Below are 24,184 nucleotides of genomic sequence, written 5' to 3' on the forward strand. Positions count from 1 at the left end.
AACTATTACACTGCTGTACCCAAGTTCCCTGTCATTTCATATAATCTAACTCTCCCTCGTGCAATTTGTAACAAGAGTTATGGTAATCAGTAATGCTGCTATTGACAAACTTCCTATAGACACACCGAGATGTAACTAAATTGTGTAAATACTTGCAGTTAAAGACAAATGAATGAAAAAGGAGTTGTGGACTGATAAACGAAAAACGAATTGTATTAAGGGGACATTGTATGTTCTATGCCGCCAATGTTAAATTATCGAATTTGGGACTCATTATCTTGGAAACTTTTTAAGACACCAACTTACAATTTTCCATAATTATTGAATGCACCTTTCTAGGTACACTGAAGTATTACTATTACTAAAATTGTATTGTGGGGCATGTTATCTTTTTTTCAAACACTCAATTTTTTGACAGAATTTAGTAAATAAATGAACATAAAAACGAAACAACTCAGGACATTTTAATTATTCTAGTTCCATATGTGGTAAATCTCACACTTGGCATGCTGTGAAAATTTCATGTCTCTATCATAAGTACTTTTTTAGAAAACAGGTCATGTATTGCATAAAATGTAGTTCAGAGATATTGAGGTTTAAACCTTTTTTTATTACAAATTCTTATACAGATTTACATTTCTGCGTCTTTTATGCACTAGAATTGCCCTGGCCCATAGTCTGTGCCCTCTTCAGTATCACAACAGCCCAGTGCTTGCATCCTGCTTTTCTTTCTTGCTTCTTTTTGTCATTTGCTGAGTAACTAACTCTGCTTCATGTACACAAAGCTCATCCAGGTCCCACAATCCTTTGGCTGTGTTCTGTCCAAATCTTACATGTCCTACACACTCTAGTTTTTGTATAGGAACATCATATGGCTTACTGTTTTGTACTGCAATGAAAGCCTTGCTGTCTCCATCACCTAAATTATTCTGATATCTGACACCTCTCTCCTTCTGTGAATGCCGGAAAGTGTTAACTGCAACTTTTACCTCCATTCCTCCACTTGTGCCATCAAAATTTTTTTATGGCTGCTTATGAAGTAATCTGTTCTTCTGGTTCACTGTACAACATTGACAGTACTTACTGAGAAATTCAAAATCCAAAACTTTTCCAGTGTCAATACTTATTGCAGATGTAAAACCATTTTGAGAACTAAACCGACGCTTTTGCTAAAATCAGTCCACAGCAATGCTGATGTCTGTGTCACCCTCGTTTTGTTCAACGGTTTCTGATGTAGCAGCAAGCATTGAATCTCCAGCCACAGCAGATACAGAGTCCTCAAATTGCTGCTACATATTTCGTATACCTAGAAGGTGGTTTTGACAAATTCAGCACAGTGCACAGAACATCTCTTGCACCTTTACCAATGAATCTAAGGCCATAGGACAGTCTGACATTAGCTTCATATAATTCATTACCTGAACACTTTGATGAAGTATTAAATGCTTTTTCGTTTTTGCACTTCTGACATTTAATAATTAATTTAGACACAACACCTCTTCTCTCTCCAATATCCTCATAAAGTTTAACTTCACCACCACAAAGACATCAACAGACAGTTTCAGAAAGAACTTATGCAAGGATTTGCAGATCAATAATGACGCTGTCCATAATATCATTACTTTTACCACTGTCACCCGTTTCTAAAGTTGCTTTCCTTTTCGGTGCACCAGGGGCGGTGGTCACTTTAGAAACATCATCGTGGTTTCCTTCACTGCTAGCAAATGTGTTTTCAAGTACTTCAGAAGAAAATGCGGGTCTCACATATCCGTTACCCGCTAGTTTGCGTTTCTTGGGGTTACTTTTATGCTTAATCATTTTAGTAACGTATAAAAAGCAATAAAAGTTATCTTACTACAAAAATAGCCGATAATCACACTACTTTCAACGAGAACTAGTATAAAAAAAGGACCGATTTGTTGGTTCGTAGGGCCAACTTCTCAGACATAGCAGTAAGCACAAAACAAAGCATTCACAGCCTTCTAGACTGTGTAGTTCCCAAGATATGACTGCTCAACTGTGGCAGTACATGCGTAGCCGCGAAATTTGAGTCACACGTCAACAATCAAAATATTGTTTGAAGGTCTCGCAATTGTCTGGTTTTAATGTATTATATACCAAAATGTTCAGGAAAGTCCAAAGTACATTATGGAGTAGAAAACAGAAAATGTCAAATTTCAACGAATTTGAAGTACAATGTCCCCTTAATATATGAGCAAGATGTAAAGTACAGAATATACTTGACATTAGTTAAAATTTAATGTATTCAGTAAAGCAACCTACTGTTCCCAAGAAAAGCGTTTCAAAACAAGTGTAATGAATCGCAATTCCTTGCCCATTTACATCTACATTTACATCTACATCTACATCCATACTCCGCAAGCCACCTGACGGTGTGTGGCGGAGGGTACCTTGAGTACCTCTATTGGTTCTCCCTTCTATTCCAGTTTCGTATTGTTCGTGGAAAGAAGGGTTGTCGGTATGGCTCTGTGTGGGCTCTAATCTCTCTGAATTTATCCTCATGGTCTCTTCGCGAGATATATTTAGGAGGGAGCAATATACTGCTTGACTCCTCGGTGAAGGTATGTTCTCGAAACTTCAACAAAAGCCCATACCGAGCTACTGAGCGTCCCTCCTGCAGGGTCTTCCACTGGAGTTTATCTATCATCTCCGTAACGCTTTCGCGATTACTAAATGATCCTGTAACGAAGCGCGCTGCTCTCCGTTGGATCTTCTCTATCTCGTCTATCAACCCTATCTGGTACGGATCCCACACTGCTGAGCAGTATTCAAGCAATGGGCGAACAAGCGTACTGTAACCTACTTCCTTTGTTTTCAGATTGCATTTCCTTAGGATTCTTCCAATGAATCTCAGTTTGGCATCTGTTTTACCGACGATCAACTTTATATGATTATTCCATTTTAAATCACTCCTAATGCGAACTCCCAGATAATTTATGGAATTAACTGCTTCCAGTTGCTGACCTGCTATATTGTAGCTAAATGATATGGGATCTTCCTTTCTATGTATTCGCAGCACATTACACTTGTCTACATTGAGATTCACTTGCCATTCTCTGCACCATGCGTCAATTCGCTGCAGATCCTCCTGCATTTCAGTACAATTTTCGATTGTTACAACCTCTCGCATCATCCGCAAAAAGCCTCAGTGAACGCCCAATGTCATCCACAAGGTCATTTATGTATATTGTGAATAGCAACGATCCTGCGACACTCCCCTGCGGCACACCTGAAATCACTCTTACTTCGGAAGATTTCTCTCCATTGAGAATGACATGCTGCGTTCTGTTATCTAGGAACTCTTCAATCCAAGCACACATTTGGTCTGATAGTCCATATGCTCTTACTTTGTCCATTAAACGACTGTGGGAACTGTCTCGAACGCCTTGCAGAAGTCAAGAAACACGGCATCTACCTGGGAACCCGTGTCTATGGCCCTCTGAGTCTCGTGGACGAATAGCGCGAGCTGGGTTTCACACGACCGTCTTTTTCGAAACCCATGCTGATTCCTACAGAGTAGATTTCTAGTTTCCAGAAAAGTCATTATACTCGAACATAATACGTGTTCCAAAATTCTACAACTGATCGACGTTAGAGATATAGGTCTATAGTTCTGCACATCTGTTCGACGTCCCTTCTTGAAAACCGGGATGACCTGTGCCCTTTTCGAATCCCTTGGAACGCTACGCTCTTCTAGAGACTTACGGTACACTTTCGTGAACGGGAATAATATTACTGACATGTTCTTGCGCATTTGTGTTGATCCTGGCATTGTGTTTATGTATGAGTACGCTCTGTCGTATATGGAACTTGATTTCTACACTACGTTTACATGCCACACGTCTTTCCGAAAGACGAAAACCGAATTTCGAAAACCGTTTTTCGCTGTCGCTTTTGCATGTTAAGGTCTGAAGCGGATTTGCTAGCCCAGTTAAATATCGCACCTGGAAAACAGTTTGTGTTTTAGTCATCACAATCGCTATTTCTCTTCAGTTACACGAGGTGTAAACAAATTCAGTCTAATATTTCTATTTATCCGTCACAATACCAAAAGCCACCCCGTCCATGTTAGCCAAAAATTTAAACACAAGACAAAACCTGACAGCCCAAGCATGTTTCCAAACCGGTTGCGTTTACATGGGAATTGGAAAACCGGCAACTAGAAGCGGATTTCCAGAAGCGATTTTGAAATGCTTACATGACAACTCAGAAGCGCTATTCGAAAATCAGTTTACGAAACCCGGTTTTGTGAGCCCCATGTAAATGGGGTAATATGTCTTGTCAAAGCTACATTTGTGGGTATTTAAAGGGGGATATTTCACTGATTCGTTATTGTGTACCGATATTAAACACATAATTTCAGGTATCATACAATAAAAGAGCGTTGCTTTTAATGTGCAGCAGCAATTGTGCGAGTTGGCTGCCTAGTACTTCACAGCAACGCGATGCTGTCATATTGAAGACACCGACATGTGTACAATGTGTATTGTTTTGGAATATTTGGGCGTTCCTTCCCATTACATTCCATCATATGTGAATCGGTCTTAATTCTAACATTACATTCCGACTTTTAATCTCAAGCATAGTATCTTGTAACCTCACTCTGCCCTGTCGGTTCTGGGCTAGATGATGTGACGTTGTGCTGATTTTCCTTCTAGAGCAGACATGCCTCCTTTTAACGGTTACGTTGTCTTTCTTTCCGTTCGGTTGATGTCCAGCGTTTCAGTCACGAACGTGGAATGTCACTGATTATCTATCTGTTATAAAAATGTAGAACATTTTTCATGTTCAAATATAGCGAATTGAGGTGATGAAAGCTGCCATTCAGTTAAAACCAGTATGGATTGACTTCATTATTTTAAATGTGCTTTCTCAATAACCGAGTCGATTATTTTATCGATATCGGTAACTACATCCCATATGATCGATTGCTTAAAACACCTGTGTCTCTCGAATGCCAAACTTACGCTTTTTTTATGTTGTTGGAAGTGGGGAATGGGGACAGAATTTGTGGCACGCAGGCAAAACTGTTCTTGAAAGAATGTGCTGTTGTTCACCCCAGAGCGCCGCGAACAGTTTTTTGTACTTTTACAAATCATAGCACCGTCGTATCCACATTAGCAACTATATAGGTATCCGGTATGCCCTCAAAAGGCGACAAGGAATCGTCTGCTACAGGAGCAGAACAGGTTGCTGTTGGAAAGGTTAATCATCTAACAATTTTAATGTTTTCATCGACTAACAAAACTATTCCGACAGCAATTTTTGCTTCTACCTTTGGAACCTAGATGTAGCAATTTACAGAGCATGATTTGGTAGTGATCGGAGGCAATTGTTCACTGGTATTAAATTGTTAAGGGATGACCTGTACTTTAAAGAGACCAAGGCAGCATTGTGTGTTGAGGTGAAAGACGACAGTACAGAGGTTCATGAATCCACAAACCATTCCCGTGAAACACCAGTATACACCAATTTATAAACCAATATAAAACACTGCGGTCTAGGAACATTCGTAGTAATCTTGGTAAGGAAGAACGGAGTAACTGTTAACGATTGTACAACAGTAACTTATTGGATTTGCGTTAAATCCTATAGTTAGATGTGTTTGATTGAAGATTATCTATAAAATAGTGTTTTATTATGGAATGAAACATTTTCATTGAAATAATCTAAGAAGTTATCCGAGTGTGTGAGTTAAAGGAAAATTGAAACGAAAAAAATCCCATCGTATATACCCAGTTATGTAAAGATTTTGGGGAAAGTGGACCAAGCCAGTGTATACTACATATAAGATTTATTAGTCCGATTTGACTCATCATTTCCTTTCTATGGTCATTAAAACACACTTAAATCAGTTTTTCCTGTCGATTCAGAGGACGTGCAATTTGCAACAATGAAACACAGGCAGCTGGGGGTTGTAAAAAATTGATGGTGTGAGGTGGCAGCTTCTTGACAGTAACATTGTATTTGGAGCTATCTGGATCAATTTACTTGAAATGTAGGTTGCATGTCCATCATAAATTAACAATGCTCGCCTCTGTGAGCCAATATCCATTAAAGAGATATCTTTGAACCAGTTTAAAAATAGCGTGGTCTTTATCTGCTTCGTTCATTTGCTGACATTGTAGTCTGTGTAGGCATATTGCTGTTGAGCCAGGTTTGCATTACATACTTCCCTTCAAATGCAAAATTCATTGGCATCATCTGACAAACAACAAAAGACTAATGCTTTATCACCCAGAATAACTGGTCTTACATTTGATTTTGACATGAACAGCTCTAGTTTCAGAAAGATCATGAAAAACTGAGGCTTCACCACAGTTATTCGTGTGTCTTGGCTTTCCCCATAGACTTAGTTCTGTTACAGTGGCAGTGAGCTTTTAGGAAAACTATAAATTGTGGTATCTTTGGGTTGACCCGATGGGAATGATAATGTCCAATATCTTTAAGTTCCTGTATAGAAAATAAATGCTTCTTTTTTTTCTAAATGAGAAAAACAAATTGCATCCATTTACCATTTTTGAATCCAAACTCTTTGTTTACCATATTTTGGGAGGAGTTAGTGCGAACCAAACCAGGAAAAAAATGTCTAATAAATGTGAGCTTTAAAATGTGTGCCTATTGAGCTATGAGCACTTGTTCAATAGAAGAGATGTGTTCTCAGTACCTCAACCAAAGTTTGTTATTGTACTGTAAAATATTGCCACAATGTGTTTCGCATAAATATCTGTATACAATTATTATACTTTGGTATACATGCATTTTAGACAATTATTGGGCCAGTACTTATATAATAGTATACATGGCTAATTTGTCACGGCCGATCACATTGTAGTCGCACTGCAGATTGACTATGGAGGCACATATTCAATACTTGAAAAATCTGAGTGCATATTCTGAACATTTCATGAAAAGAAAATTTAACATGCTAACATTGCATGATTTTGTGCTTTGATGATGTAATGGAATAACATTTTGTGGTAGCTCAGTCCAGGTAGAAAATTTATATTTTGCCTACAAATGAAAAATTTGTGAATCACCAAGGTCACACAGTCTATTAAATCCTGTACGTCATGTAGGCCTCCTGTATTTAAAAAGCTGGGACTTCTTAGACTGATATGACAAATATTTAGTCGCTTTTGTTATAGTGACAACATGAACTTGTTTACAAAGAACAAACAGCTGCTACTAAGAGAAAAAAACTGTTGTGCTATGGACACATTCTTATGTAGTGCTCAGAAATTTATAATGGTAATTCCGATATGTCCATAGACAGGAATGCTGTAGGATGTAAAACATATCAGAAAAAAAACAAGAATATACAATAAATATTTACAAGGAAAAACAAATATGCTAATGTACCTTCTATAGATCCCAAGTCAAATGGCTCTCAAGGATGTGAAATAAATGAAAAAAAGAAAAAAATAGGCTCGAAGGAAGTTAGGTTGAAAAACAGCTAAGTTTGAACTGCATTATTACCCATGAGTAGTATACCTTAAATCCTTAAACGTATTCCACCAATTTAATTCACTGACAAAAATGGAAATTAAAATGCCCTGTTTACGCATGCATGATGAAGATGTAGGCAATTGTTATTAGTTTGACTGACTGAAGTATTTCAGTATAGTGAAATACTCTTCATTAGAGATTAGGTCATTTGATTGTATTGTGGTAGTTGTTACCAAATTGAGAAGCTGAAATAATGGATCATGTAAGGAGCACTCAGACATTTTTACCTGATTTGTATTTCTTTGATTTTCCTATATCCTTTCAGTCAAATGATAGGACAGTTCTAAGTGATATTCCATGGCTGGCATCTTACTCATTATCAGTTGTTGTACAATGAAGTTAATTATTATGCTGGATGTTTACTATGATTGTCAGTTTCAACATTTTATAGTTCAGTATAGGATACCTCACAAAACTGACTAATTTCTCATTGTCAAGGCACAAGCAAACATATTCAGAGGCCTGAAGAATAGGTCTTGTTCTGGCAGTGAATGGTGTGTTTAGTAGTGTAAGAAGGTATTACATTTTTATTATTACATACAGGGGGTTGACAAAAATATGGAAACACTACAAACATAACACATTACCATGCTTCATATCGTTTATGAAAACTGTTGTTATTAAAAACAGTTTTCAATCATTTCACAGTGAATAAATTCAGGTCCTATATGGCTTTCAAGGGAATCTTATAACATTCTCCCTGCAAAATAGTGTCAATTCCAGGGAATTGTGATGGATGTGGGATGCATGCAGAGCCCGAAATTTGCAGCATCGTTCCCAGAGTTGATTGAGGTCCTTTGGTTTGGAGCCAAGTGGAGGCTCTCAACCAAAGGCTTCGTTGACTCTGTGATCGTCTTGGCTGCAGGTTTCTAAACCTGCATTATCATGTGTGGATTTGTAGGACTCCCCTTGATAGGGCTGATAGGTTAGGGGTGCGCTATGCAAAGGAAGTAGCTACTCAGCCGGAGAGTACTTGCGGAGTGCACATGAGGGTTATTTAAGCTAGGCAGTAGTGTAGTGGGCTCTGATGAACACGTGGCAGTCGATATGCAGCAGGGGAAGTCAAATGACATTTAGAATAAAGACACATCAACTGTTGCCATTTTATCAGTGAACTGTTGGAGTACTCGTAATAATGTTCCCGAATTTGCTGCCCTCCAGGGAATCTCTCACAATCAAATTATTCTTGGGACTGAGAGCTGGCTGGCATCTAAAGTGGAAAGCTCTGAGATACTTAGTGAGTCGTGGAGTGTATGTGGGAAACACAGATTAGAGGTCACAGGAAGGGAAGTGTTCATTGCAAGTGACAAAAATATTCTGTCTATTGAGGTCGAAGTTGAGTGTGACAGTGAAGTCATATGGTTATGTATAACAGGTGCTTGTGAAATCTAGGTAATTATTGGGTGTTTCTACTGGCCACCTGATTCTGCTGTGACAGTTGTAGAGTCATTCAAAGAAAGTCTAGGCGCTTCAGCCTGGTACCGCATGACCGCTACGGTCGCAGGTTCGAATCCTGCCTCGGGCATGGATGTGTGTGATGTCCTTAGGTTAGTTAGGTTTAAGTAGTTCTAAGTTGTAGGGGACTGATGACCACAGATGTTAAGTTAAAAAATGGCTCTGAGCACTGTGGGACTTAACTTTTGAGGTCATCAGTCCCCTAGAACTTAGAACTAACCTAAGGACATCACACACATCCATGCCCGAGGCAGAATTTGAACCTGCGACCGTAGCGGTCACGCGGTTCCAAACTGAAGCGCTTAGAACCGCACGACAGATGTTAAGTCCCATAGTGCTCAGAGCCATTTGACCCATTTGAAAGAACGTCTACGGTCAATAGCACGTAAATACCCAGGTCATGTAATACTGGTTGGAGGTGACTTTAACCTGCCGAATATAGACTGGGATGTCTATTAACATCTCACTTAGACAGTGAATTGCCATCACTTAGTTCCAGTAAGATGGATGTAGATGAATTATGGGCAAAGTTTAAGCAGATTGTGAATCATGGTCTGGAGAGTTATGTGCCCAGTAAATGGATAAAGGATGGAAAAGACGCATCATGGTTTAATAACGAAATTCAGAAGATGCTGAGGAAGCAGAGGCTGTTGCACTCTTGATCTGAAAAGGAATGCATAAATGGCGTCAAGCAAAAGTTAGTAGAGATTCACGCATCTGTGAAAAGTGCTATGCACGAAGCATACAACAACTACCACTGTCACACCTTAGCAAAAGATCTGGGAGAGAACCCGAGAAAATTCTGGTCATATGTAAAATCACTAACCAGGTCTAAGGGTTCCATTAGTCCCTTGTTGACCAGTCTGGTGTGGCAGCTGGAGATAGCAAAACGAAAGCTGAAAATTTAAATGTCACATTGAAGAAATTGTTCACTCAGGAGAGTCGTACAAACATACCATCATTTGACCATTGGACAGACTCCCTTAAGGGCGACATAGTAATAAGCATAACTCACACAGAAAAACAATTGAAAGATTTGAAAGAAAATAAATGATTACGTCCGGATGGAATGTCAGTTTGATTTTACAAACAGCACTCTATGGCATTTGCCCCTTACCTACCTTGTATTTATCATGAATCTCTTGCCCAGCACATAGCACCTACTGACTGGAAACAAGCGTAGGTGACTCCAGTATATAAGAAACATAAAAGAATGGACCCACAAAATTACAGACCAATATTCCTAACTTCTGTTTGCTGCAGAATCCTTGAACGTATTTTCAGCTCAAATATAATATACTTTCCTGAGACTGAGAAGCTTATGTGCACAAATCAGCATGGTTTTAGAAAATGTTGCCCTTGTGAAACAGCTGGCCCTTGTCTCACATGATATACTAAGAAGTATGGATGAAGGGCAACAGGCAGATTCCATATTTCTAGATTTCCAGAAAGCACTTGACACAGTGCCCCATTGCAGGCTGTTAATGAAGGTACAATCTTAGAGAATAAGTTTACTGATATGTGAGTGGCTTGAAGACTTCTTAAATAATAGAACCTGGTATGTTGTCCTTGGTGATGAGTGTTTATCAGAGAGAATGGTATCGTCAGGAGTGCCCCAGGGAAGTGTGATGGGACCACTGTTGTTCTCTTTATACACAAATGATTTGGCTGACAGGATCGGCAGCAATCTGTGGTTGTTTGCTGATGATGCTGTGTTGTACGGTAAGGTGTCCAAGTTGAGAGACTGCAGGAAGATACAAGGCGAATGTGGCAAGTTTTCCAGTTGGTTTCATGATGTGGAAAAATGTAAGTTAATGCAGATGGGTAAGAAGACCAAACCTGTAATGTTCGGATACAGTATTACTAGTGTCCTTCTTGACACAGTCAAGTTATTTAAATATTTGGGCATAACATTGCAAAGCGATATGAGGTGGAATGAGCATTTGAGAACTGTGGTAGGAAGGTGAATGGTCAGCTTCAGTTTATTGGGTGAATTTTAGGAAAAAGTGGTACACATGTAAAGGAGACTGCAGATAGGATGCTGATGTGACCTATTCTTGAGTACTGCTTGAGTGTTTGGGATCTGCACTAGGTTGGACTGAAGGAAGACATCTCAGCAATTCAGAGGTGGGCTGCCAGATCTGTTACCGGTAGGTCCAAACAACATGTAAGTGTTATGGAGATGCTTCAGCAACTCAAATGGGAATCCTGGAGGGAAGATGACGAACTTTTTGAGAAACACTATTGAGAACATTTAGAGAACTGGCATTTGAAGCTGACTGCTGAACAATTCTATTGCTGCCAATATACATTGTGTGCAAGGACTACAAATATAAGATATGAGAAATTAGGTCTCATATGGAGGCATACGGACAGTTGTTTTCCCCTTGCTCTATTTGCAAGTGGAACAGGAGAGGAAATGACAAGTAGTGGTACAGGATCCCTCTGCCATGCACCGTACAGTGGCATGTGGAGTATCTATGTAGATGTGAAAGTCCAGTAATGGATTAATAACCATTTTTCTTACTGTTAGGGCTATGTCTTTGATCCTTGCGCCTGATGTACCCATACATATCCTGTAGTTTTCAGAATTAAACAGCTTCTCATCCTGCAGAGCTATGATTTGAATTTGGAATTTATTCAAATTGTTTGTTAGTCATTTAATAACACTAGTTTTCAGTAGTGTGTTGCCATTGACTGACTTAGAAAGGAACAAAGAGATTTTGAGAAGCTCCAGTCCTTCTCTGCATGATATTTCTGATCTGCCAGAATCTGATAACTAAGAGAAACAAATGGCTTGAGTTGGGGGCGAGGGGTAACTGCTGTAATGGTGTATATTCCATCAAGCTACTATTGCACATTGAAAGTAAATGCAAGGAATGATCAATTGGTGTGCTGCCAAAATTACAACATGGTTTTTGAGATTGAGGGAAGGCTCCTAGTATCCTCTGGCTGACTACTTTTTTATGGTACACGAATCATCCTTCTTTTTTCGGGCTTGTGGCTGGTAACAGCAGCCACTGAGCAACTTAAACCTTTCAATAACTACTGCAGGCAAAGTTTGTTTTTGTATTTTGTCACTCTTTATGTTTTTTTTAAGCGTAGTGTGAGTTACATAATGATTTGTATCATGAGCAAATAGCTTTGGTTCATATAATCTCATAGCACCTCTGAAAAGTAAAAAAAAAAAAAAAAAACCTTTTCATAAGACTGTATCCACTATGTTTTCTTTACGGTAAGTTTAACAGTAATTCATATTTTTGGCAGCAGTTACAGAAGCAACTTCCACCTGATGAGCCCACAGGATGGCACCAGTACAAGCTGTATGCTTCGTATGTCTTGGTAGCTACTGCTGCTTATATTGTTCCATTGTTGTTAACACCACACCATGACAAACAGCTAAAATGTGTCAGCACAGATGACAAAGCCAATACCTCTATTAGCTTTGGACCATCATATGCACTGTATGGACAGAGGGTGAGCTTGTACAATATTTTGAGATACATAATCACACTTTAAAATTTCAGATAAACTTTTCCTGATACTATATTACAAATAAATAAGAATTATGCAAATTGCAGATGTGAAATTCTACACAGACTTGTAATGGATGTAACAATTTTATGAAAAAGGAGCCACACCGAAAAAAGGTGGATGTATTTTGGTTAATTAAATTTGCTACTAATGTGATATGTATTTCACAGATAAATCTATATGCATATTTGCCCTCTGCAAACCACCACACAGTATGTGACAGAGAATATGCAGTATACAAGAATCATCATCCCCCCCCCCCCTTCATCTTTGCTATTCAGCTCATGAATGGTTTGGAAAATAAGTTGTTGGTCTCTTGTTATGTTCCAGCCTTTTTATATTATTCTATTCTGTTCATGGTTAAGCTTTTTTTTTTTTTAATATTGAAGTAAATGTTTAGCACACTGGCACTTATTCATAATGATAGGCATATTCGTCAATGATTGCCCAAACATGTAACATGCAGAAAGAGTTGTAGTCTGTACAGAATCATTACTTTGCTTCACATGATTGTTGTATAGATATACAGCCAGAAAAATCACAAGTACTGTTATGAAGCCTTAAAATTTGCAGTTCACTGAGTGGCAAGTTATGTTAACAGTCTGAAACACCAAGCATCAATTAAATACCGTATCTAACAAGTCCTCTTTCACTCAACAGCTGCCACCACTACAGCTCCATTCTTGCCTTCTTTCATGGTTCTATATATTGTCTGAGTTGGAGTGCATTTATATGAATGCTAGACAGATTATTTAATAGATTTATTTCATACAATTCATGGTGATATTATTTTAGATAACAACATATTAGTAACACTCATTTCTTCATCTCTCTCAGTAAATCATATGCATTTTAAATATATATTAATCAGTTCCTACTCTACTGAAGTTAAATTAAATCATTATTCGTTACCAAGTTTTCATATTGTATAAACAGTGAAATCATTAATTTAAAGTAATTTCAAAACTATTACATTTTATGCAAAATGCAACACATTTCTGTAATCTGGAAGTTTGATTTTTGAAATCAGTATTAGTTAATAATCAGCAAAAAATGATTAGCGAAGTTGAAATTTTTACAGCCCATGGTAATATTAACTTTTTAAATGTCAAGTTCTTCTGCAAAATATAATTTCATCAGCAAAATGAACTATTCTATAGTAATAACCTAAGCATAAATTATTTGGGAAACATACCCTGTGAAATGATTTTGATATTTGCAAGGTACTTTTAATCATCAAGTACATTGCAAAAATGAAAGAAAAAGCATTTAATTAATGTAGAAGTGATGTAAATTGAAATGACGATGCTTCACATGTTTCTGTCCCTGTACGTAAGCCAAAATTTATCATGTTTTCCTGTCATGAATATTGTGAGAGATGTGTGTTGCTGAATCATGAAGTGCAGCAATGATTATGTACTCTTCTTGGTGATTTCCCAGGCTACATGGAGGTAGCTCACATTGTAATGTCTGTGGAAGAGCTCACAGTACATGCTACTCTGATCAATCCCAGTTTCAACAAAGGTACTGCGATCTATTACAAAACTTCCTATGAAAAGTCAGTTACTAAACAGTGGAAAATCCAGTATGTAAGAACGACAATATTATGACAATGTAAGTTTGCTATTCAGCACATGGAGGAAGTATTGAGTCCCAGACAGCCACAACAAAAACCTTCATAAATCCCTGTCCTTCACCCACCTATACCCTTCCATGCTCCCGTCACCTACATTGATCAGGCACAATTGCTTGCCGTTCAGCCTCATTGCCAGAGACAGTGGTCATGTGTATGTGAGTTATGTTTGCATCAATGTATTTGTGTTGTCAGCTTTAAGAAAAAGGCCTTTTGGCTGAAAGCTCAATATGCATGGCAGTCTTTTTGTTGTGCCTGTCTGCGATTCAACATCTACTCTATATGGTGAGTAGCAATCTTTTCTTCATACAATACTGTTGTTAAATTGCTTATTTTCGGCTGAAAGTCTGTCCAGTCAGTACAGATGAATGATGATCAAGAAACTGACAGGTTTGGTGTATGTGGAGGGGTGTTGATTCATTTAATGTCAAGACAATATTGTTTTGATGCATGTGTTACTTGCTAAAAAGTTATAATAAAATGGGATTGCAACTGTGAATCACTGGTGAGCCTCAAAAGGATCATAAATTTGTGAATGGGTTTTCATTACTGTTGATAATTCATTCTCTCACTGTATTACACAGATCCCAGCATGAAGAAGCACAATCAGTAGTGTGAAATGAGTTAACGAATGCATTAGTTAACTAACAATTATCATAAACTGCATGTGTAGGTTATATTAACATTTTTCTTCCACTAAATAGCTGTATTCAATAGTATAGTCTGGTAGTGTAGTAATCCAGAGATCATTTTACAATAATATGGTATTTGTGAGTTTAATACAAGGAAAAAGCAGGTCATATGTACAGACATGTAAACATACGCAGATGTCTTTAATGAAAGACAGGTGGTTAGTAATGGCCTTGTAGAAGCAACCATTCAGGCATTTTCCTGAAATGAGTTAGGAAAACCTAAATCATATGATAGTGGACAGAGCATGAAGCTTCATCCTCTTGATTCCAAGGCTGGTGTCTTAACAAATATACTACCTCATGTGTTGTTATCTATGATTACACAGCAATTAGATGAAAACAAAATATCAACAAGAATGTCACTACCATGAAAAGAACCTGCTTCTTACAGAGTTATTTTAAGCACCTCGTGTTTATCTCTACTGTTTGCTCAATATTTATATAACCACAGTTATCAAACAGTAGGAGCTATGGAAAGCCGTGACAACTTGCTGTCAATGTCATGAACTTTGCTGACAAAGAGAAAGAGAAAGATGTGACAGTGCCAACAGAGAAGGTAATGGGAGGAGCAAACAACTGTTGATAAGGAATAGTTATGTAAGTCAGTGGTGTATGAATTATAAAAAGAGAGACAGGAGGCCAAGTTGAGCTGGATTCAAGTGTCTGTCACTAAGCAAAACAAGAAAAATGCATGCAGTAAATACTTCACTGATGAGACAGATAAATATAGGCCTATTTGTAGACAGCAATTTCTGCAATATTATGAACAATACATGTAAAACTGTGTCTGCAAAAACTTTACAACTTTTGTCACACAAAAGTCTTCTTCCAGCCTAGCAACAAAACTCTGAGACAAAAATAAACTGTTCCAGCAATGGGATTTGATTCTAAAACACGCATGAATAAACAAATCATTATTTATTTTTCATACACAATACCACTGTGAATGATGTTTGAACAGTGACAGTGTCCGAAGAGTATTACAAACATCTGTGCCAGGCAGTATTTAAGTGTTGTGAATGTAGAGTTTGTTTCATGGCTATTTTGCCCCTGTGATTATAACAGGTATCTTCAGACTATCATGCAGAAATGGACAGAAAAAAATTTAAAATATGTAGAGATAAGAAAAGTAAAACTTTTGGCATTGACTGAGGAGCACCAACCTTCTGCTCTTTATTGTAATGACAAAACTATGCAATGCAATGATTCCCAATCTACTGCCACTGTACTATCTAGATCTAAATCCTATAAAATTGGCCTGGATTCTCACAAAGAATAAGATCCATAATTGTATTATATCACTCTCTAACCCACTTAAATAACAGCTAATGTTTTTGTTGTTAATAAATAAAGACATTCCTGCTAGAAAAAAATTTGAAATGGTTGTCATGATTTGAACCCTTCACCTGAGTAATATTAGCCAAACATGGGAACCACTGCACCTTGTAGTCACTTTATATTTACAGTTGTGATATTAGCTTTTTGTGTTGTGACATTAAAAGACTTGAAAGGCTGTGTATCATGACAGAAAGGTGTGTGATGACTACTCAAGGAGAGATGCTGTGACAGAAGAGGAAACTGAAAATATAGCAACATCATTCAACAACAGGAAAAAAGACGAGATTGTAAAGAAGATATATTAAGTTGTAGACAGGCACAATTAAAAGAAACTTACATAGAGCTTTCGGCCACAGCCTTCATCAGTAAAGAGAGACACACATTATTCACACAAACAAGCAAGCACACCTCTCTCTCTCTGAAATGATAATTAAATCAAGACCCTAAGCGGTCGACAGGTGTTGATATACATTAACGGGGACAGTTGAAAATGTGTGCCCTGATGGGAACTTGAACCTGGGATCTTCTACTTACATGGCAGACACTCTATCCATCTGAGCACTGAGGGCACAGAGGATAGTGTGACTGCAGTGATTTATTCCTTGCATGCTCCCTGAGAGACCCACATTCCAACTTAATGTCCACACACTACATTCACAGTGCTCCTGCCCATTACACTCATTACTCGTGGCAGACAATCTTACCGAGTCCCGTAAGAGTTTGGGCAATGTGTGTGCATCCAGCACAGGAGAAGAAGGTCAATGGCCGGTTAGCCTTAACTATATGAAGATGATATCTGTTATTTTGAACAGATACCATTGGTGACCATGCAGCTCTCTTAGAATGAAATGATAATTAAATCAAGACCTTAAGCTGTTGGCAGGCATTGATATACTTCAATGGGGACCGTTGAAAAGGTGTGCCACAACTGGGACTTGAACCCGGGATCTGCTTACATGGCAGACGCTCTATCCATCTGAGCTCAGAGGATGTCATCAAAAATATTAAGAGCACAAGCTCCTAGCCCTCCATGGGCTGTACAGATTACTTAAAGCCCACAAGGAAGGTATTCCATTGAGACCAGTTGTTAACACTATTGGTTCTTCTATCTACAGGCTGGCCAAGTATTTAACCAAGTTGATTACTCCAGTAGTTGGCCACTGGGAACATCACACCAAAAACTGTTAGATGTTCATCGGGAAAGTTAAACAGACAAGAATTGGCACAAACAATATTTTAGTAAACCTATAAGTGGTCTCACTGTTTACAAAGGCTCCTGTGGAGGACGTACTTAAACTGTTGCCAGAGTATTTCCCTCCTGAAACGATTGAGTTGTTCCGACATTTTTCGATGACCACTTACTTCTTGCATGGTGGTAAATTTTATGAAATGACAGACGGAATGGCTATAGGTTCTCCGCTGACAACTTTTTTATGGAACATTTTGAGGAATGTGTATTAAATTTGTCTCTCCTTCATCCATCTTCTTTTTATTATTAGTTGATGACATGTTTATGGTCTGGCTACAAGGTGTAGAAACTCTTTAAGTATTTCCATGAACATATGAACAGTGCACACAGAAAGGTCCAGTTCACTGTCAAGACAAAGAAAAAGGAAGGGTGTAATTTTTAGATGTTTTGATACAACAAAAGTCAGATGGATGTCTCAGCCACTCAGTGTATCACAACCTGACACACCCTGATTTGTATCTTACTGCATGGAGTTTTCACCACCCAGTCCAGAAAAGAGCAGTTTTAGAAATACTGGTACACAGAGCAAAAACTATTTTTGATGATGGCCGCTTGGATTCTGAAATTAATTATTTGAAGTATATTGATCTGAAAGAATGGCTGTGGGTCACCTGATTCGTAGTCAGTGCTCTTCATGAAAAGGAAGGTGATGAGCCACCAATTGCATTCCTTCCTTTCTGCGGCACTACACCCAGCAATAGGCAGACTCATAGGAAGGCAAGGTATAAGATCTATTTTCCAACCTCCTGGGAAGATAAAGGAGGTGCTACATCCTGTTAATGGTAGTCTTGGCTCAAGATCCCTGTGATTTATACCATCGCTTGTGAGTGCAGAAGCAATTACACTGATCAGTCTGTCTGCTGCATTTGCAACTGATGTGCAGAACATCAACGGCATATTAAAAAGCAAGAACAGGAGAAATCTGCAGTTGTTGAGCACAAAATACTATTTGATGTAACAGAAATTTTTTCCCAGGCTACTGCATACCGAGAGTCTATAATTAAAGGGGCTGCAGAAGTAAGAATGTGCAAGAAGATCTTCAACCGTGACAGAGGATATAATCTTACCAGTGCATTGAAGTGAGCTCTCAATGCCAAGAAGAGTCAGAGATATTCTTTGCAATGTTTACACTATGATGGAAGCAGTGGCGCCACCAGTGCAGACACTGACACGATCTGTGCCAGCATTACTTAATTACTGACTAATCAGAAGCCATCTATGGGCTATATAAGGCCAGCACAGCAGCAGTTTTGACAGTTGCTGCTCCTGATAAAGATGATGGAGGTAATTGTTGAAAGCTTGATGTTTACCCTGAATTGACATGGCAAGAAGTCTGAGGATATTTTATACAACAGTGCCATTGTGAAAGACTTCATTCTTGCCTGCATTATGTGTTATTTTTGATAATGCCAGAGATGCTTCTGATGATTTTCTTCCGCCAAATGAAAATTTTCCTGGGCCTTGGAGAGTTACCCCATTGAAGATGCCATGGCTTAGAAGGCAATGAAAGAAGGAATGATAGGAGTTAATCAGAAGTTTCTCAGAAACAGATGTGCATAATTGTTTCAGTGGATGGATAACTCTTGAAAGCTTTTGAGATTCATAGTCCATGTGATTCTCCCAAATTAATTTTGTATGTAGGTATATGCGAAGGAGTTTGGTAGAAGTGGGTTCAATATCAAAACTGGATAAGAGCTGAAAGATATATTTACAGTCTTCTCATTGTTAACAGACAACTCATTGTCTTCAAACCACATATTTGCTAATCTGAGGAAATCTTTATTTTGCTCCTTCAGTTTATTTATGTTGTTTCGAACACTGATGTAAGTTTTATCATCTGTGTAAAGAACTGATTTGCATGTCATATTGCTGGACATGTCATTTACAAATATTATAAACAGCGGTGGCCTAAGTAACATTCAGAAACTGTGACTTTTGACCATTGTAGCTTACAATTTGTTTCCTGTTACTGAGATAAGATTTTCTTATTTTTACTCAATACAAACTCTTCAGCACATTGTGGGGTAAGCGTACAGTGTTTGTTGAGGAACTATTTGTGTCCATTTTCTGTGTGATCTGTGTGTACAAATATTTTTTAAATGATAGTAGTACTATTTTCAGTGAATAATGTGGATATGCTAATGCTGGCAGCTGTTAATTAAATGTTAATTTAAGTTAGTCATATGTTATGGATATTGATATGTCTCAGTTTGATTATTTGCATTAAAAATATTGTAAGTTATCTCAAACTAACTGAGTATTGCTTGCACTTAATGAGTCTCCTGTACATTACATCAATGATTTAAATTAGTATGTAACCGTACAATAAAGTTCTGTCTCTGATTTGAGTGATTTACATTTGGAAGTGAAACATCCTTGTCTAAATAACTCAGCCCAGCTAAACACAGGAGGATCTTATACTTTACTGGATATTTCGGTCAGTGATGTAAGTCTGAGAGTAAGTCCATATGATAGAAATTTTCAGTCAGTGTATTTTGTTAATTGTTTATTGTGTTCTTTACTTTACAGCTTGAAACAGGCTATCTTCGGCATGTGGAGGCAGTACTTCGTCGATTAGGGTACAGCCGTACTGTGGCTATTAACTCTTCTGAATGGGATTTGCTTTGGGCCCATGATTATCCGTTTAGAACAATGCCAGAATTGAGAAATTTGAAGCCACATCAAAAAGTAAATATTGATTTCTTCTTTGCCTTTACCTAGCTGTTAGAATATATATGCAGGGAGGTAGGTAATTAATGAAGCTGCAGATGTTATAGTATTATAACAACTGATTCTTGCTGCACAAAAATTAACAAAATGTGTTTATAGGAATTCTGTTGTTACCAGAGCTTGTAACTTTTATTCAAAATTTTAGTGATGCTTGGGATCAAACTCAGGATCTTTGGCTTAATTATTGAATACACTAACTGAAAGCGTATAGTGTCAGAGGCGATTCCATATTTATCAGTGAATGTTGAGACAATACATGAGTTTCATATGGAAATCCTGGGCAGGGTTGCATTATATATATTATCTGATATCCTACCCTCAGGCAATACTGAGACAGATTCAGAGACTGACAGTGATATTACATGTGTGACTTGTAGTTCTGCTTTCAGTTGCTACACCACGTTTGTCATGAAGCATCATCTTTGTTTCAGGCTCATTTACTTTCAAATTATATTCTTTTCACACAAAATCATCCATTCAACTTAACTTAGGTTCAAGGTTCTCTCCACTTGCAGCTAAAATAGTTACACTATCACCGCATCTATTCTTTTCCACGTAGTACTACACCTATGTCTAATAGTTATCTGACATTTAAAGCACTTCCTCTGTGTTCAAGTTGAACAATTTGGTGGTAGTGCTGGACTCATTTCCAAATCTGCACCTGTTCTTGTGGTGAGTGCCCACAAGTAACTGAGAGAATGGGGGTGTGGGAGGCCAACATGACATCCTCACAAAAAAGAAATATTGGATGTGTTTATATTTTTACAAATATCAATTTCCAAATTTCACAGCTAACTTTTGGACGATAAAATTGATTGAGAACTAAAGTCTAGAAAATGATAAGGAATTCTAGCAATTACACGGAACATTTAATACTTGTCAGTTGCTTGTAGGAGGACCCAGCAACTTGGATGTACTTGGGACCTGACCAGTATTGTTGCAAATCCCATAGAGAGAGCCCCTGTTTGGAGTTGATGACGTCAATGCAGACCAATTGCAATAAAGAGAATCAAGCTAAACCACACTGGTGGCCGTATGACACCAGCAGTTGAGACCACCTCCAGTGATCAAATACCACTGAATAGCACAATGGAAGCAGTGGCAATGTGCGTATGAATAGATACAGAATTCATCCTTTTCATTGTCTCTCACCCTCACAAGGGAGAGATCACATAATATGAGATCACTGATTTTATCTCCCAGCTACTCCAATTCTTTTTTTAAATCAGTGACTTTAATGTCTGTAATCCGTTCTTTATATAGTGAGCAATGGCTCCGCCATTCAGTGCAATACAGCACATGGATGTTACTCAGTCACTGCTCTTATGGTCTGTAGCCCTAAGTTAACATTATATTCAGTGGAAGAGATATGATGGTATCTGTGATAGTGGTTTACCTGTTTATTTTATCCCTCAGACTGATATTCAAATGGATAACCCCTGACTAGCACATTTTCAGCACTTCTGTAACATCCAATTTACCTCCCCATGCATTTATTGAAGACACACTCTGGCATACAACCACTAACATCTTACACTCAGGAATTTTGGTATAGATCTTTATCCACCGTTGTAACTCGCACCTCTCTCACAAACATGGACAAAATTATGGTGTATTTGTGGTCAACAAAAAGTGACTGATATTCCAGGCATATATCAGGGGGGCATAGTGAAGTCAGATCAGAATCAGTGTCTGACAACTATCTTCTTGCCTTCTGTCTCCACCTCAAATGGTCAGAGAATGTCACTGTCTTTCAGTACACAATGTTTGCAGACCTGCAACATATTTTTTTTCTGAGTGGGATCTCTTGTCCTCACTAAAAAGATACCCAAATACAGCTCTAGACCATGATGAAATGTGTAATGAAATCCTCATATAAAATGCAAGAGCCACATCTCACTATTTTTAATTGAATCTGGCTTGAGGGTGAGCCAAGCCCCCCCCCCTCCCCCCAATTGAAATAACAAAAAAACACACACACAAATGAGAGCCATTAAGTACAAGCAAATCTGTCATACTAATGTCATTTGCAAGTGATTTAAGTGCATGGTGAGCCAATGACTGTCAAGGACTCTTGAGACAGAGGGCCTGTGTCCACTTCTGGGACACAGGGAGGTGCAGTGTCCTCTGACCGAAACTGCCCAGTGGATTAAAGATATGGACCAGTGGGCCAGACACCGTGGATGTGCTTTTTACACAGTTTCCCCACATCTGACTAGGTTGATACTATGCAGCTACCTGCATCCTGTCTAAGTTGCACAATTTGCAAACCTTTCCTTACTTGCATGTGAGGTAACTCTAGGTACAGACAAGTAGGATATGCCAGTTAAGGGGGAGGGAGGAGAAGTAGCAGCATCGGGAAGGGCACCCTGCCACCCATTACCACTAAAAATTCCGCATTGATGTAACATACCAATCCCTTGGAGACATGGGATAAGTCCAAAAGGAAGAAGGAGACATGCACAGTCAACTGAAACTATAGTCTCACCAACCTTATACACTGATGACTTCTGCCTCTACTGCAGTTCTTCTAAGGTAAGGATCATCAAGCATCAAGTACAGTGGCCTGTAAGGAAAGCAGAATATTGGGCATGTGAACATGGCTCCCAATTTACCGCTACCAAGATGTGTATAATGCATTTTTGTCAACATAGAAGCATTCATCCAAATCCAGAATTGTATCATTATCCCAATGTGACAGCTCAGATTTGCCAGTTAAAACTTAATGTCCTATGCAATCTCAGTAATACTTCTTGAGATGAAAACCATTCAAAAACTGTACGACTCTACAGAGCTCTCATTTATTAATTTTTAGGTTATAGAAGCCTGGCCAATGGATCAGCGGTACTCTTGGCATTGTGACTGATAAATCTGATCCACCATTGCGAGATCAGACTTGTGTCTGTCGCTTTCCAGACGAGCTTTGTAGACAGCCTCCTGACAGAGGTGGGGATTGCCCCCCTCCCCCCTTCAACTCTCCTCCCATGGGTTAGGTGCCCCCATTACTTCTCAACAGTACCATACATGTCTTTAACCATCCAGAACGTCCAAATCAACACCTCTTTCCTAATATGGATGTATGACCTCCAGAAAACTGCCTTAGTCTGGAATTCTGATATTGACCTGATTTTTACTTAACTCCTCTCATTCCTTTTACTTTGTCACACTTGTGAGAACTCCCATGGCACATGCACAATCCACAAATTTCCATGGATTTTTCTCTTGGCCTAAAGGATGTATAGACCCCTCTGTTTTCACTCAGTTGTTACTCTTGGTAGCTCAACTCAGATAACATTTGTACACATGGTTCAAGTTTTGAAGACCAGACACACTCCCTTTATTTGCACTAGGAGTAGCAAGCAATACTCCCTGCCTGTTGACTGCGGTGTGTTTGCTATGGGATTGGTGGCCATGACATGTGCTCTTCATTGTATCGGTATTCAGTCACACAAGCCTCTCCTGACATGCGGTGACTCCATGAGCCTACAGACTCTAACCCACGGTTAGTCGTTGCATCCATTGGTTATGCACATTCAAGATCTCATCTAAGACAACAGGAGGGAAATTGTTGATTGACTCACCAAGGATACTAATTGGAAACACACCCCAGAAACAACATTATATCACAGGTTCTTAGTGGCATGGCACAGTAAGTGGAGTGCCATGGCCACAAACAGTAAGATAACAGCCTGTAAAAGAATTTACGATTTCGTGATGGCCTTCTCTTTCACTATCTCACCATGAATCCATAATCCGTTGCCACCTCTACATTGGTCAACCAGTCTGACATGTGAGTACATCCTGTGACATGTCGCCCCACCCAGTTGGTAGTTGTGGGGTCCCCTTGAACATCACCCATATTCCTTTAGAGTGCCCCACTTTTGCTGCTACATGGCGAACTTCACAATTGGCTGACTGACTCCCTCAGAGTGCATAATTTTATCTGAATTTTTATTATGTTTCTGCTGGCTGCCAGATGGTGGGGGACAGCTTTATCCTGGTTTTTGTTTCTTACTATTATGA

At 38.6% G+C, this 24,184-nt stretch overlaps 1 protein-coding gene across 3 annotated transcripts in view; it reads left to right on the plus strand.

The window, feature by feature from the left end:
- Window positions 1–4,983: 4,983 nt before the first annotated feature.
- The window catches only part of LOC126481435 (probable tubulin polyglutamylase ttll-15), a 71,248-nt gene continuing 52,047 nt past the window's right edge, over window positions 4,984–24,184 (plus strand). Inside the window, exons 1-3 of one of the 3 annotated variants that reach the window (XM_050105189.1) lie at window positions 4,984–5,225; window positions 12,253–12,462; window positions 19,961–20,119. In XM_050105189.1, the coding sequence (XP_049961146.1) occupies window positions 5,163–5,225; window positions 12,253–12,462; window positions 19,961–20,119 (432 nt within the window). In that variant the 5' untranslated portion in view covers window positions 4,984–5,162. The remainder of the gene's footprint in view (window positions 5,226–12,252; window positions 12,463–19,960; window positions 20,120–24,184) is intronic. The other 2 variants (XM_050105190.1, XM_050105191.1) reach the window with 2 other exon arrangements.

Source organism: Schistocerca serialis, chromosome 5 (assembly GCF_023864345.2).
Source record: "Schistocerca serialis cubense isolate TAMUIC-IGC-003099 chromosome 5, iqSchSeri2.2, whole genome shotgun sequence".
Lineage (NCBI taxonomy): Eukaryota > Metazoa > Arthropoda > Insecta > Orthoptera > Acrididae > Schistocerca > Schistocerca serialis.